Source organism: Heloderma suspectum, chromosome 3 (assembly GCF_057233095.1).
Source record: "Heloderma suspectum isolate Gila_16-S chromosome 3, 16-S_ref, whole genome shotgun sequence".
NCBI classification, from domain to species: Eukaryota; Metazoa; Chordata; class Lepidosauria; order Squamata; family Helodermatidae; genus Heloderma; species Heloderma suspectum.
Window position 1 is genome coordinate 61,924,001 of NC_139460.1, and position 13,911 is coordinate 61,937,911.

Consider the following 13,911-nt stretch of genomic DNA (forward strand, 5'->3'; position numbering starts at 1 on the left):
TTTTCCAGGGAGCTCAAAGCATTGTGCATGGTTATTTTCTCCCTTTTCCCCCTCACAACAACCCTGTGAAGTAGGTTACGCTGAAATATATTGATCAATAGGTTACCCAATTAGCTGCTGAATAGGAGTTTGAAAGCAGAACTCCCCAGTCAACGTTCAACATTCTACCAACTATAGCCTCAGTAGGCAACATGGTTCCCACAAGTTGTTTAGAGCTACAAATCCCACAATCCCTGACCATTAGCCATACTGACTGGGGCTGATGGGAGTTATAGTCCAGAACATTTGGAGAGCACCAAATTGCCTACTCCTGCATGTTTACATTGACATTCTTATAACTACTTCTCTATAAAGAGTCACAATAATGTACCTAATAATAATCGGCAGAAGGATGAAATCTGTAGCATTTTCTATGCAAGAAACCTCATAGGCAGACCTGCCCAGAGGGTTTAGACCTGGGGCAGGTGTGCTGTTGGGGGCTCTGTTGCTGCCCCCTACAGGGACCAATATGTATGTAGGGGTCTAGTGAGCAATGTGGCAGAAGTGGAGCAGAGCAGGGGCCAATAGTATGCACAGAAATTGAGGCATCACGCCTTGCTTTGCGGACACCTAGGGGAAATTGCCCCAGTTGTATCCCCCCCAGAAGCCATGCTTATAGGCCCTGTATCATGTTACCTACCCCATAGTGTCTGTGCTTTCAAAAAATACATCACAGGCAGGAATGTAACAGCCATAGCTTTTCCCAGCATAAAATGATAGGAAGACATCGGTGCCAGTCACAAAGGTTTTTATGGCACAGGAGCGCTGGGGGAGGGGGAGTGGCAAAGTATGAAGACTGTCTATAGTTCCATCTTTTGTTGATCAGCCCTGGCCCAATATAGCCTCCGTGCTCCTTAAACTAGAAGAAACTTTGCTGCAGGCCTGTTTTGTTTTTTGTTTGTTTTTTTACAAGCCTATCAAGAAGCTGTATAGAAATTGTCAATAAACCAGTTAAGCTACAAACACTTGTGTAGAACCCTGAATTCCATGCTCAAGGTTCAGCAAGCCACAAACCACATGCCTTTTTCTTGCCTCATCTTCCCAGTGGGAGGAATGCTTTTTTGCTGCAAGCTTGCCTCAAGCGCATGAGGTTATTTAAATGGCAGGCTGGGACCATTTACAGCATAGTGCATCTATTTGTAAGTATACCAGCCTGCCATTTATGGCTTTCTGACTCTGAATATGACTAAATTAAGTGGAGTATGGTAGGGGTGCTCTGGACTTATAGGGGGCACCAGAGATCAGGCCCCAAAGTCTTATGTTTGGTCCTGACCTGGCCAGCACTGTTTTCTTCAGCCTCTGCTACCCAGTGGCTTTGATCCTCCCTTTTTATCTCACTTTCTGCCAACAGTTTGCCGTTTCTGCTCTTCAGGCCATGTGTTAGCATTTTTTACATGGGTTTAGTGCCCCTGCCCCTTTCCTCAATTTTCAGTCAGTTTTCTGTCAGGCCTCCTACTTTTACCTCAGGTTTACAATATCTCTGGTTCGCCTCCTCCCCTCCCCCCTCCCCACATTTTCCTGTATTTACTTTATCAATGAAAATTCTAGAAATAGTGTATAAAGACATAACACAAATAATTAAAAATGTAGTAACAAAATGGCTTTTAAAAGGTCCCTCTTGTCCTCTTCTCATACCTTGCTAGAGCTGTTATAAGATTTTAGCTCTAGCCCAATACCCTCCAACATATTTTTTTTCAGGATACTTTTACCTTGCCTTCCCACTCCAGCAGACCTGCTCAAGGTGTCTTGCAATGTTTAAAGCAATAAAACTGCAATGCAGAAGAATTCTACCAATATAGGATAAACCAAGCCAGAGAAGAACAAAATCACCAACAAATTCCCAAACATATACCATGGTGTCTTAAAAAAGAAATATCAAACAGAAGGCAAGCTTGACTGAGAAAAAAATTATTCATCAACAGTGAAAGACCATATGAGGGAGCAAGGAGCATCTCTTAGGACAGGGAGTTCTGTAGAGAAGTGAATGTCCCTGGTATTTATCAGGGACATTGGAAGGGGTTAAGCTGATTCCTGTCTGAGCACTACTCTGAAAGAACTTCTAGTGGTCCTTAGATAAAAGACCAAGGTGGCCACATGTTATTGGCCAAAGGCTGTGGTAAGCAGATTTTAAGAGGCCTGATGCAGTAGTAGAGATTAGCCTGGAACAACAAGATGACAAAGGCTAAAGGAAGAAGGAAGAACAGCCAGAAGAAGAGAACAAGACTGGCCTTGAGCGGAAGAGAGGCTAGAAGGGGAAGGGCTGGGAGGCAAAAGCTGATGACCAGAAGAGGTGTGCTTAACAAAACAGAGAAGCTTCAGTAAGCAGACAGATGAAAATCTGAATAGCCAGAGTCTTCAGTGTGGTGAAACATCTCTTCAGAAAGACATCTTCATGGAGGCTGAACATCCATCAGGTCAGAGAAGATGAGTGAGGGCTGGACCTGAGAGAAGATTTTAGTCCAGAAAATAATCCTGTTCTGTGAGTGCTAGTTGGGGTCAAGAGAAAGAGAGAGAACATAGGCTCTTGATTTAAATATGTGTCCCCTATATTCATTATACCCTGTGTAAATAAAGAAGAGAATCTGAAGTTATAATATTTATCTGACAACAATATACATCCTGCTATCTTTAGATTAATCCCATGTGTACATATATTAATCTCTATCATAAATATATGGTTTGGGGGGGGTTGTTTAAGCTCTGTCTCAATCAATCTCCTACTACTACAAAACAATTTGAAATCAAAGGAGCATTTATTTTAGGAATGGAGGAAACTGCCTTATACTGAGCCAGATCATTAGTCTATCTAGTCCAGTATAGTTGACAGTGATTGGCAATGGCTCTCCAGGGTTTCAGGTAGGTACTTTTCCTGCCTACCAGGAGATGCCGGGGATCAAACCTGAATCTTCTGCATGCAAAGCCTGTGCTTCTACCACTGAGCTACAGCCCCTTTTAGTACGTGTTGGCACTGGGAGCTTATTAGCAATGTTAAGTTAAAGAAATATATAGTTTTTTGCCACAGTGTAGGTTGGATTAAAGGAAACCCAATCCCAATCCTTCCAGAGCTAAAATCCCAAGAAGCCAACTCCAATGCATGTGTGCACACTACAGTCAGGTCCAGAAATATTGGAACAAGGATAACAGTTTTGGCAGTTGGCCTCTGTACACCACCACATTGAAGTTGAAAGGAAACACACCCAGATGGGAGCGAAGTCAGGACTTTCAGCTGTAATGCAAGGGATTGGACAAAAGTGGGGCACTAACCATTCAGGAAGTACAGCTAGTGGCATACACAAACACCCATCGTTGGTGGCTCATAAGTAATGGAACAAATGGCTGACAAGCAGCTGCATGGCCAGGTGTGACCTGTTTCCTGGGTACCCCATGACCAATCAAGCAGATAACAGGCCTGGAGGTGGTTCTGAGTGTTACATTTGCATTTGGTAGCTGTTCACTGGAACTCCCAACATGAGGTCCAAAGAGGTGTCCATGCGAGTGAAGGAGGCTGTCATTAGGCTGAGGAAACAAAATAAACCCATCAGAGAGATAGCAAAAACATTGGGAGTGGCCAGTACAACAGTTTGGAACATCCTGAAAAAGAAGGAATTAACTGGCAAGCTCAGCAACAGCAAAAGGCCTGGAAGACCATGGAAGATAACTAAAGAGGATGACCGCAGAATTCTGCTCATGGTGAAGAGGAACCCTTTCACAACATCTAGCCAGGTCAAGAACACTCTTGAGGAGGTAGGCATGTCATTGTCAACATCTACAGTCAAGAGACGGCTTTATGAATGTAAATACAGAGGCTTCACAACAAGGTGCAAACCACTGGTAACACTCAAGAACCCAAAGGCCAGATTAGCCTTTGCCAGCAAACACCTATAAAAGCCTGCCCAGTTCTGGAATAAGATTATTTGGACTGATGAAACCAAGATTAGCTTGTACCAGAATGATGGGAAGAGAAAAGTATGGAGAAGGAAAGGAGCAGCTCATGATCCAAAGCATCTGTCAAACATGGTGGAGGCAGTGTTATGGCATGGGCATGTATGGCTGCCGATGGAACCGGGTCACTGGTGTTTATTGATGACCTGACTGCTGATAAAAGCAGCAGGATGAATTCTGAAGTGTAGAGGACGATACTTTCTGCTCAGATTCAGCCGAATGCTGCCAAACTGATAGGACGCCGCTTCATATTGCAGATGGGTAATGACCCCAAACATACAGCAAAAGCTACCCAAGAGTTTCTCCAGGCAAAGAAGTGGGATGTTCTTCAATGGCCAAGTCAGTCACCTGATCTCCACCCAATAGACCATGCTTTTCACTTACTGAAGACAAGACTGAAGGCAGGAAGACCCACAAACAAACAGCAGCTGAAGGCAGCTGCAGTAAATACCTGGCAAAGCACCTCGAGGGAGGAAACTCAGCATTGGGTCATGTGCATGGGTTCCAGACTTCAGGCAGTCATTGACTGCAAAGGATTTTCATCCAGGTATTAAAGGCGATCCTTAAGTTTGAAATGATGTTGGTTTGTTCCATTACTTATGAGCCACCAACGATGGGTGTGTGTGTATGCCACTGGCTGTACTTCCTGAATGGTTAGTGGCCCACTTTTGTCCAATCCCTTGAATTACAGCTGAAAGTCCTGACTTCGCTCCCATCTGGGTGTGTTTCCTTTCAACTTCAATGTGGTGGTGTACAGAGGTCAACTGCCAAAACAGTTATCCTTGTTCCAATATTTCTGGCCCTGACTGTATAAGCAAAATTGTAAAAGGTTCTAGAAAATAGGGACTTCCCATAGTAAATAGGGGGTAGTACTTTCAAACATTAATTTTCACAGAGGAGTTCACTTGTGAACAGTTTGTGTTCCTGTTCTTTATGTCAATATATACATAGAATGTTTGTGAACATTCTAAGCCATTACCTTAGGTAAGTTAGGTTATGCTATTACCACTAATAGGATGCAGAGTCAGCAGTGCCACCACCACCAACACCAAAAAAAACTAGTGCATTACAACATAGTGTGTATAGGCCAGAAGTAAACTTGAAGACCTGTTCTTCCCAGTTGACATCTAGTATAATAACTAATGACGTGTATCCAGACTAAATTACTCATTCTTTACTCCCTTTGAAATCATTGGCTCATCTTAGTCCTAACTAGCTTAGTTTGGGTCCAAGGCATTGTTTGTCTAGAATTCTCTTTTTCTAATTCTCTATAACTAATAATTTTAGTTCTTAGGGCGCAATCCTATGGCCGCTAGTCAGCGGCTAGACGGCCATAGGATAGGTCGGTTCCCAGAGAACCCACCCGCTCCCGTGCCACCTCGTAGGTAGCGCAGATCAGCCCCATGCTCCGTGCTCATAACAGCAGTGTGGAGCAGCGAAAACGTGGTGTTCTCGGGGGCAGGGAAGTCAGAAATGCCGGTACATCAGAAACCACTAGTTCACAGTAAATAGAAGGATCAGGAGTTGACTTTTAATAATTCACAAACTCAGGTACACATGGTCACCTCTGTGGATACGTCTCAAGAAGGTAGCCTAAGGAAAAAAAATAAAAAAATAACCTGCTAAATCCAACACAACATCTTTCTCCTTTGCCTCCTATTCCCTTTTTTTACTATATACAAAATAGGAAGTTTATATCTGCATTTTCAAACCTAAAAGAGGCCAACTCTTCCTCACTCAGTGTTAATGTAAATTTTTAAATCCCATTTATACTTTTTGTTATGCTTATGGATTAGGCTCTTTTGGAAAACAGGCAGCTATTTGGGGCTCCTGAATATATTCTGAATGTACTATTTTCTTCAAGCAGAACAATTTGCACAGCAGTAAAAATTATAGTTAAAAATACTAACCCTGAGTAGGCATCTATTATACCCATTATCCTAAAGATTTCTATGCAAATATTGTCAAAGATTTCTGCATAGCAGGAACATTTTTAAGCCCTTAGAGTTGTTTTAGCCCCTAAGAATGTATAAAAGTGACTATCAAAATGCTATTTAGTGAAAAATGAAATAAAAACGCTGCATTGTTAGGAAGTCCATATTTTCCCCATTTTAATTGCCTAATACAACATGGCAATCAGGCGATAATTTTATTTAGTTGTGCACCTTACTTTATAAAGCTGCATCTTTATTTATAATCAACTATTCTTCAATTGCTGAAGAATAAATTGACACTAAAGAATAAAATGTACATGCAAATTTGGTGAATCACACTTGGCTTCTGCCCAAGCACCTTAGCATCAAAAAGCTGGTCTAGGGGCAAGGACTAGTTTATACACACTGTTTATCACAGCCTGTATATCATTGTGGGTCTGCATTACTTGGAATTAAACTGACATTTTCAGCAACCCTGTTGGTTGTGGTATATACAAACCAGATAATCTTCTCAAGTCTTCTGTGTTTCGAGTGAAACAAAACAAGCATAATTTTCAGCAAGGGTTTACTTGGAGTAATATTTAGCAACTTGCAGGGGGGGGAGGTATATTTCAAGCCATTCCATGTGGTGCATTGCTCATTACTCTTTGTTTCTTAGGATAAGGAATAGGATAGAAGATTAATCACACCAAACCAGTAGTCTAGGATATTCTGTGTGCAAACGGCATCTAGAACTCTATGCTTGGTCCTAACCTACCTACCTACTCTACCCATTCTAAATCCTATTCCCCAAATCCCAGTCACTAGATGTAGCTAGGGATGGGAGAGAATTCTGCCATGGACCCCCATTGGGGCTCATGGTGGAACCAAGCACTCACCTCAGCCTCCCCCGGAATCCATCTGGGTCGGCTCCCTCTGTGGGTTGATCCTGTGGAGACGGCCTCCTGCTCCGCATCGCTGGCAATACGTCCAGCAGCCATTGCCGTGCCATATCGCTGTGCTAAGTCTCTGGATGCAAATGGCATAATGGGCGCCATTTGCAGCTGTAAAGCTGTTAGGTTAGCCTAAATGCAGCCACAAATGGCACCCACTATGCCATTTGCATCCAGAGACAGCACAGCGATATGGCGCGGCAATGGCTGCCGGATGTATTGGCAGCGATGCAGGATCAACGTGGAGCGGAGTCAGCCCGGATGGATTCCAGGGGAGGGACGGATTGCCTCCCCCTGCCTGCGGACCCCCCCCAGCCAGAACGGGGTAAGTGATCCACCCATCCCTAGATGTACCTTCCTCACTCCCTAAGGCCCTATCTGTCAGTTCATTCTTTTTATAACCTCAGAATCTCTCTCTCTCTCACACACACACACACACACACACCCTCCCACCTTTCACCCACTCTCTAACACTCTATTAACCCTATCTTATCTGGGTCACATTTAACACTGCAAACACATATATTAATATGACAGGCATATGTTACACCCACCCATGAGAGTTTCTCGAAAATATTCTTCTTTGAACATTTTTTTCAAAAATAATTTATTTTCTATCAAATTAAATGAGAAATGAGAATGGTTGAAAAAAACGTGGAAGAGATTTTTGGCACAGCTCTAGTCCAGGATGTGTTTTGCCCTCTTACTTGTGGAAGTTAGCTACATCTAGATCATTTGTGTGTTCATAACTCCTTCAAATCCAGTTGTCTTGCCTTACATTTTCCAATCTGAGCTGATACCTTTGTGATTTAGTTCTCTAATTATGGCACTTTTTATTATTCAAACAAATTTTCCCTGAAGAACAAGCAAATCAGAAACTTTCTACAGAAAGTAGACTTTAAGGTCATCTATGCTAATATAAAATTATCATTTCTACTTATAAAAATATTAGGCACATAATACATTATCTACAGAGGCTTAGAGTTTAAAATAAATTGCGGAAGACAAAACTCACTATCCTTGGGTCTTCCAAGATGAAACTTTATTTTTCTCTATAGAGCAATTATTACATACTTTTTCAAAGTACTGTGAAATACAAAAAATGAAATTAATTGCCTTTGCAGTTCAATCCAGTTTGTGCCCCTCTTCATAGTTCATACACATCCATCCATGTGATATTTTAAAAATTCAGTAGAGTTGTCATATGGGTGGGAAACTTTGTGTCTATCAGGTGCAGAACAGATAGGCTACAGTCCTGTATGCACTTACCTGAGAATATGTCCCATTGAATTCAGTGGGGTTGAGTAGACATGAATAGGATTGTGCTGCATGTGAAGTTTTCCCCATTATGCTTCAAAGTTAAGCACCTTTATGTCCTGTTAATTTCAATGGCGGGGTTGAGCTTGTGTTGAATTCTCCTCATCAGTGAGAATTAGCACTGCTTAACCTTGATTTTTTTCTGGGGGATTTATTATAATTAAAGCTGATATATACAACCAGTGTGATCTACAACTGGAGATTTAGGGTGCTTCCAGAAGGCGGGCTCCTAGTTCTACTAATTAGAAGGCATTGTTCAGCTGTTCCAACTTTTTCTCCTTAATGGCTTTTCTGCTGTAAGAAAAAAGATTGAAGAAGTGGTGAGAAAACATTGGAGGGTTATGAGTGGAAGATGATGACATCTGGACCCCTGTAAAATTCTGTGAATGAGGCAAGGCGATAGTGCAATAAAACCATCATCTGAAGCACCATTTTCTTTTTGTTTTTAAAAAATACGCATAATGTATGAATGGGAAGCATAGTAAGTCATGGTATATAATATAATGACAACGTGAAATAATAGTTTCATTAGAGCGCAATAGCAGAAATGCATATAATTAGTACTTCGCATGATAGTGAAAATGAAGATTAAAAGAAAATCAGTATGGTGTGGGAAGGTGTTTTCTTGCACAATAAAATACATTTGCCAGCCTCTTTCTACTTTTAATTTGGTCCAAAATTGCAATCTTATGCAGTCAGAGCTTAGGTGGTAGATAAGTATGTAAAGAGACATAGATGTTTTAAACATTCTTACTGTAGCCAGTCACCTAGCTGAACAGGCAACAGTTCTAACTGTAAAAATGGTTTTCCTATTCCACTGGGTGAATGGCTGCTGTAGAATCTTCTGTTAAATGTTTTAGTATGTGGAGTTCCTTCCAAGATTGCCGTTAGTGGCATGTGTAAGCCATTACTATTTCCTGTTCAAGTTCACATGGGAAGAGCCTGTGAAATGTCTCCTTCCCACACCATTGTCACTCTTCCTTATGTTTCTTCAACCTTACTTTAATAAAGAAATATCATTTCCCTGTTTTACCCCTTTACGATTTAATTTTGACTACAAAACACAGTTGATACATTTTTATTTACTGCTTATATAAAGAGTATGTTTGCTATAAGTGAGTTTGTATCATAGAGATATGTACGTAACAAAGCCTGCTATTATTTACACACACATTATACAGTTAAGTGTAAGAGGCCTTTTCTCGCATCTGTGTAAACTAGGTTTTTCTTTCAAGTAATTTAACAAAAATATCCTAAATTAACTTTCTTTGTATTTCTAGTTGTATTGCTTGATACAACCACTGCAATTGGAGAGCTAGGATGGAAAACCTATCCTCTAAATGGGGTAAGTCAGTCTATATAGATTTTAATTATTTTGCACCTGACAGTTTTAAATAAACTAGGATAAATGAATGGGCAATATCTCAATTTCTGGTCCAGTAAAATAGGAATCAGTGTCCTCAGTTCACATAGAAACTGGGTTTTAGTAAACGTTTCTCAAAATAGGACTGTGAGTAAAAGAATATGAATACAAAAGAGCATCATGTACTAATCATCGTTCAGGATTTCTGTTCTGAATAAATATTCATCATTGAATCTGGTATGAATATCTTCTTGTATCTGGTATCTGGTATGAATATTAGGTATGAATATTTTCTTGTTTTGGAAAACTTGTGAATTTTGCTTTACTATTTAAAAAGTATGTTAATTAAATTGAATCTTACACTTCAAATTATATTTGGTACAAGGTGGATAAAAATGAAGTGTTTTTTTAAAAAAATAAAATTTAGAAGTGATTTTTATTAAACATTTTATTAATAAATTTTTAATTAAAAACAATAAATAAACTGTGAAATTTCTCTCACTGTAAAAATAACATAGTTACAATTAAATCTAATCACAAACATGGATCCACAGGATCCTATAGCTTGCTCTCTGTTGCTGTCCCTGCCCATCACCCATAAGTCAGCTAGATGGGCTATTGCTTCTTTTCTTTTCTTTTTAGGAGGAACAGAAGACAAAATTGCCTCCATCATTCCTCCTGCTCTGTCTGGCTCTTGCCAACAGGGCTTTGGATAGATGGAGGGCTCTGATCTCAGAACCCCCCATTGATCAGGAGGCTCATAAAAATGGCTCTGTCACATTCACACACAATGAATTACCTTCCAGTTGAACATGGGAATTCATTTCAGTGCTTCTTCATAAAAATGGCTCTGCCCAATCTAACTACCAGCTTTTGCTTTTTTGCAAGTTCTGGGCTTTGCCATAGTTCAGTGTCAACGCACGTGTTTTGCATGCAGAAGGTCCCAGGTTCAATCCCCAGTATCTCCCGGTAGTGCTAGAAACGAATCCTTCCTGAAATGTTGGAGAGCTGGTGCCAGGAAGTGTCGACTGTTCTGGATTATGGACCAGTCAGTTAGTTAGGCCCCTTCATGGATCACTGCCTTGTTGTGGCGAAGGGGCTTGCGTAACTCAGTGAAGCCATAAGCTATGCCGTGCAGGGCCACCCAAGACGGACAGGTCATGGCAGAGAGTTCTGACAAAATGTGGTCCACTGGAGAAGGAAATGGCAACCCACTCCAGTATTCTTGCCAAGAAAACCCCATGGAACGTATCACAAGGCTAAAAGAGATGACGCCGGAAGATGAGCCCCTCAGGTCGGAAGGTGTCCAATATGCTACTGGGGAAGAGCAGAGGGTATTTCCAAGTAGCGCCAGAAAGAGTGAAGCGGCTGGGCCAAACCCGAAAGGACACTCAGCTGTGGATGTGTCTGGTGGTGAAAAGAAAGTCCGATGCTGTAAAGAACAATATTGTTTAGGAACCTGGAATGTCAGATCAATGAATCAAGGTAAGCTGGAGGTGGTCAAACATGAGATGGCAAGATTGAACATCGACATCTTGGGAATCAGCGAACTAAAATGGACAGGCATGGGCGAATTTAATTCAGGTGACCATCATATCTACTATTGTGGGCAAGAATCCCTTAGAAGAAATGGAGTAGCACTCATAGTCAACAAAAGGGTGGGAAAAGCAGTCCTGGGGTACAATCTCAAAAACGACAGAATGATCTCAGTACGAATCCAAGGCAAACCATTCAACATCACAGTAATTCAAGTCTATGCCCCAACCACTGAGGCCGAAGAAGCTGAGGTTGATCGGTTCTATGAAGACCTACAACACCTTCTAGAACTAACACCAAAAAAAGATGTCCTCTTCATCATAGGGGATTGGAATGCTAAAGTAGGAAGTCAAGAAATCACCGGGATAACAGGCAGGCATGGCCCTGGTGTACAAAATGAAGCAGGACAAAAGCTAATAGAGTTTTGCCAAGAGAACACGCTGATCATAGCAAACACTCTTTTCCAACAGCACAAGAGGCGACTCTACACATGGACGTCACCAGATGGTCAATATCGAAATCAGATTGATTATGTCCTTTGCAGCCAAAGATGGAGAAGCTCCATACAGTCAGTAAAAACAAGACCTGGAGCTGACTGTGGCTCAGATCATGAGCTGCTTGTTGCAAAATTTCGGCTTAAATTGAAGAACGTCGGGAAAACCACTAAACCATTCAGGTATGACCTAAATCATATCCCTGATGAATATACAGTGGAGGTGAGGAATAGATTTCAGGGATTAGACCTGATAGACAGAGTGCCTGAGGAACTATGGACGGAGGTCCGTAACATTGTTCAGGAGGCAGCAACGAAATCCGTCCCAAAGAAAAAGAAATGCAAGAAAGCCAAGTGGCTGTCTGATGAGGCTTTACAAGTAGCTCACGAAAGAAGGGAAGCGAAAAGCAAGGGAGAAAGGGGAAGATATACCCAACTGAATGCAGAGTTCCAGAGAATAGCAAGGAGAGACAAGAAGGCCTTCTTAAATGAACAATGCAAAGAAATCGAGGAAAACAACAGAATGGGAAAGACTAGAGATCTCTTCAAGAAAATTGGAGATCTCAAGGGAACGTTTTGTGCAAAGACGGGCATGATAAAGGACAAAGAAGGCAGGGACCTAACAGAAGCAGATGAGATTAAGAAGAGGTGGCAAGAATACACAGAAGAACTATACAGGAAAGATCTGAATGTCCCTGATAGCCATGATAGTACGGTCACTGAACTTGAGCCGGACATCCTCGAGAGTGAAGTCAAGTGGGCCTTAGGAAGCATTAGTAACAACAAAGCTAGCGGAGATGACAGTATTCCAGCCGAGCTATTTAAAATCCTAAAACATGATGCTGTTAAAGTGCTGCATTCAATATGCCAACAAATCTGGAACACTCAACAGTGGCCACAAGACTGGAAAAGGTCAGTTTACATTCCAATTCCAAAGAAGGGCAACGCCAAAGAGTGTTCAAACTACCGCACAATTGCGCTCATTTCACATGCCAGCAAGGTGATGCTCAAAATCCTACAAGCTAGGCTTCAGCAGTATGCGAACCGAGAACTACCGGAAGTACAAGCTGGGTTTAGAAGAGGCAGAGGAACTAGAGATCAAATCGCCAACATTCGCTGCATCATGGAGAAAGCAAGAGAATTCCAGAAAAATGTCTATTTCTGCTTCATTGACTACGCTAAAGCCTTTGATTGTGTGGATCACAACAAACTGTGGCAAATTCTTAAAGTGATGGGAGTACCAGACCACCTTACCTGTCTCCTGAGAAACCTGTACGAGGGTCAAGAAGCAACAGTAAGAACCAGACATGGAACAACCGAGTGGTTCAAAATTGGGAAAGGAGTACGACAAGGCTGCATATTGTCACCCTGCTTATTTAACTTATATGCAGAGTACATCATGAGAAATGCCGGGTTGGATGAATCACAGGTCGGAATTAAGATTGCCGGGAGAATTATCAACAACCTCCGATATGCAGACGATACCACCCTAATGGCAGAAAACGAAGAGGATCTCAAGAGCCTCTTGTTGAGGGTGAAAGAGGAGAGTGCAAAAGCTGGTTTGAAACTCAACATTAAAAAAACTAAGATCATGTCATCTGGCCCTATCACTTCCTGGCATATAGAAGGGGAAGAAATGGAAGCAGTGTCAGATTTTACTTTCTTGGGCTCCAAGATCACCGCAGACGGTGACTGTAGCCATGAAATTAAAAGACGCTTGCTCCTTGGGAGGAAAGCTATGGCCAACCTAGACAGCATAGTAAGAAGCAGAGACATCACCTTGCCGACAAAGGTCCGTCTAATCAAAGCTATGATTTTCCCAGTAGTAATGTATGGCTGTGAGAGCTGGACTATAAGGAAGGCTGAGCGCCGAAGAATTGATGCTTTCGAACTGTGGTGCTGGAGAAGACTCTTACGAGTGCCCTGGACTGCAAGGAGGTCAAATCAGTCCATCCTAAAGGAAATCAACCCTGAGTGCTCATTGGAAGGACAGATACTGAAGCTGAAGCTCCAATATTTTGGCCACCTAATGCGAAGAGAAAACTCCCTGGAAAAGACCCTGATGCTGGGAAAGACTGAAGGCAAAAGGAGAAGGGGACGGCAGAGGATGAGATGGCTAGATAGCATCACGGATGCAATGAATATGAACTTGAGCACGCTCCGGGAGAGAGCGCAGGACAGGAAGGCCTGGCGTGCCATGGTCCATGGGGTCACGAAGAGTCGGACACGACTGAATGACTGAACAACAACAACAGTTAGTTAGGACATATAACTATCTCTCCAAAGTCACTTCTTGGTCAGAAAGCTGATGGTTACCAGATGGTGCTTATGTGCAGCATCCAAAAGGTGACTGGA

The 13,911-nt window shown here is 41.9% G+C and overlaps 1 protein-coding gene across 1 annotated transcript in view; it reads left to right on the plus strand.

The window, feature by feature from the left end:
• The window catches only part of EPHA6 (EPH receptor A6), a 710,763-nt gene that overhangs the window by 30,020 nt on the left and 666,832 nt on the right, over nucleotides 1-13,911 (plus strand). Inside the window, exon 2 of the mRNA XM_084843399.1 lies at nucleotides 9,445-9,509. Within this exon, the coding sequence (XP_084699525.1) occupies nucleotides 9,445-9,509 (65 nt within the window). The remainder of the gene's footprint in view (nucleotides 1-9,444; nucleotides 9,510-13,911) is intronic.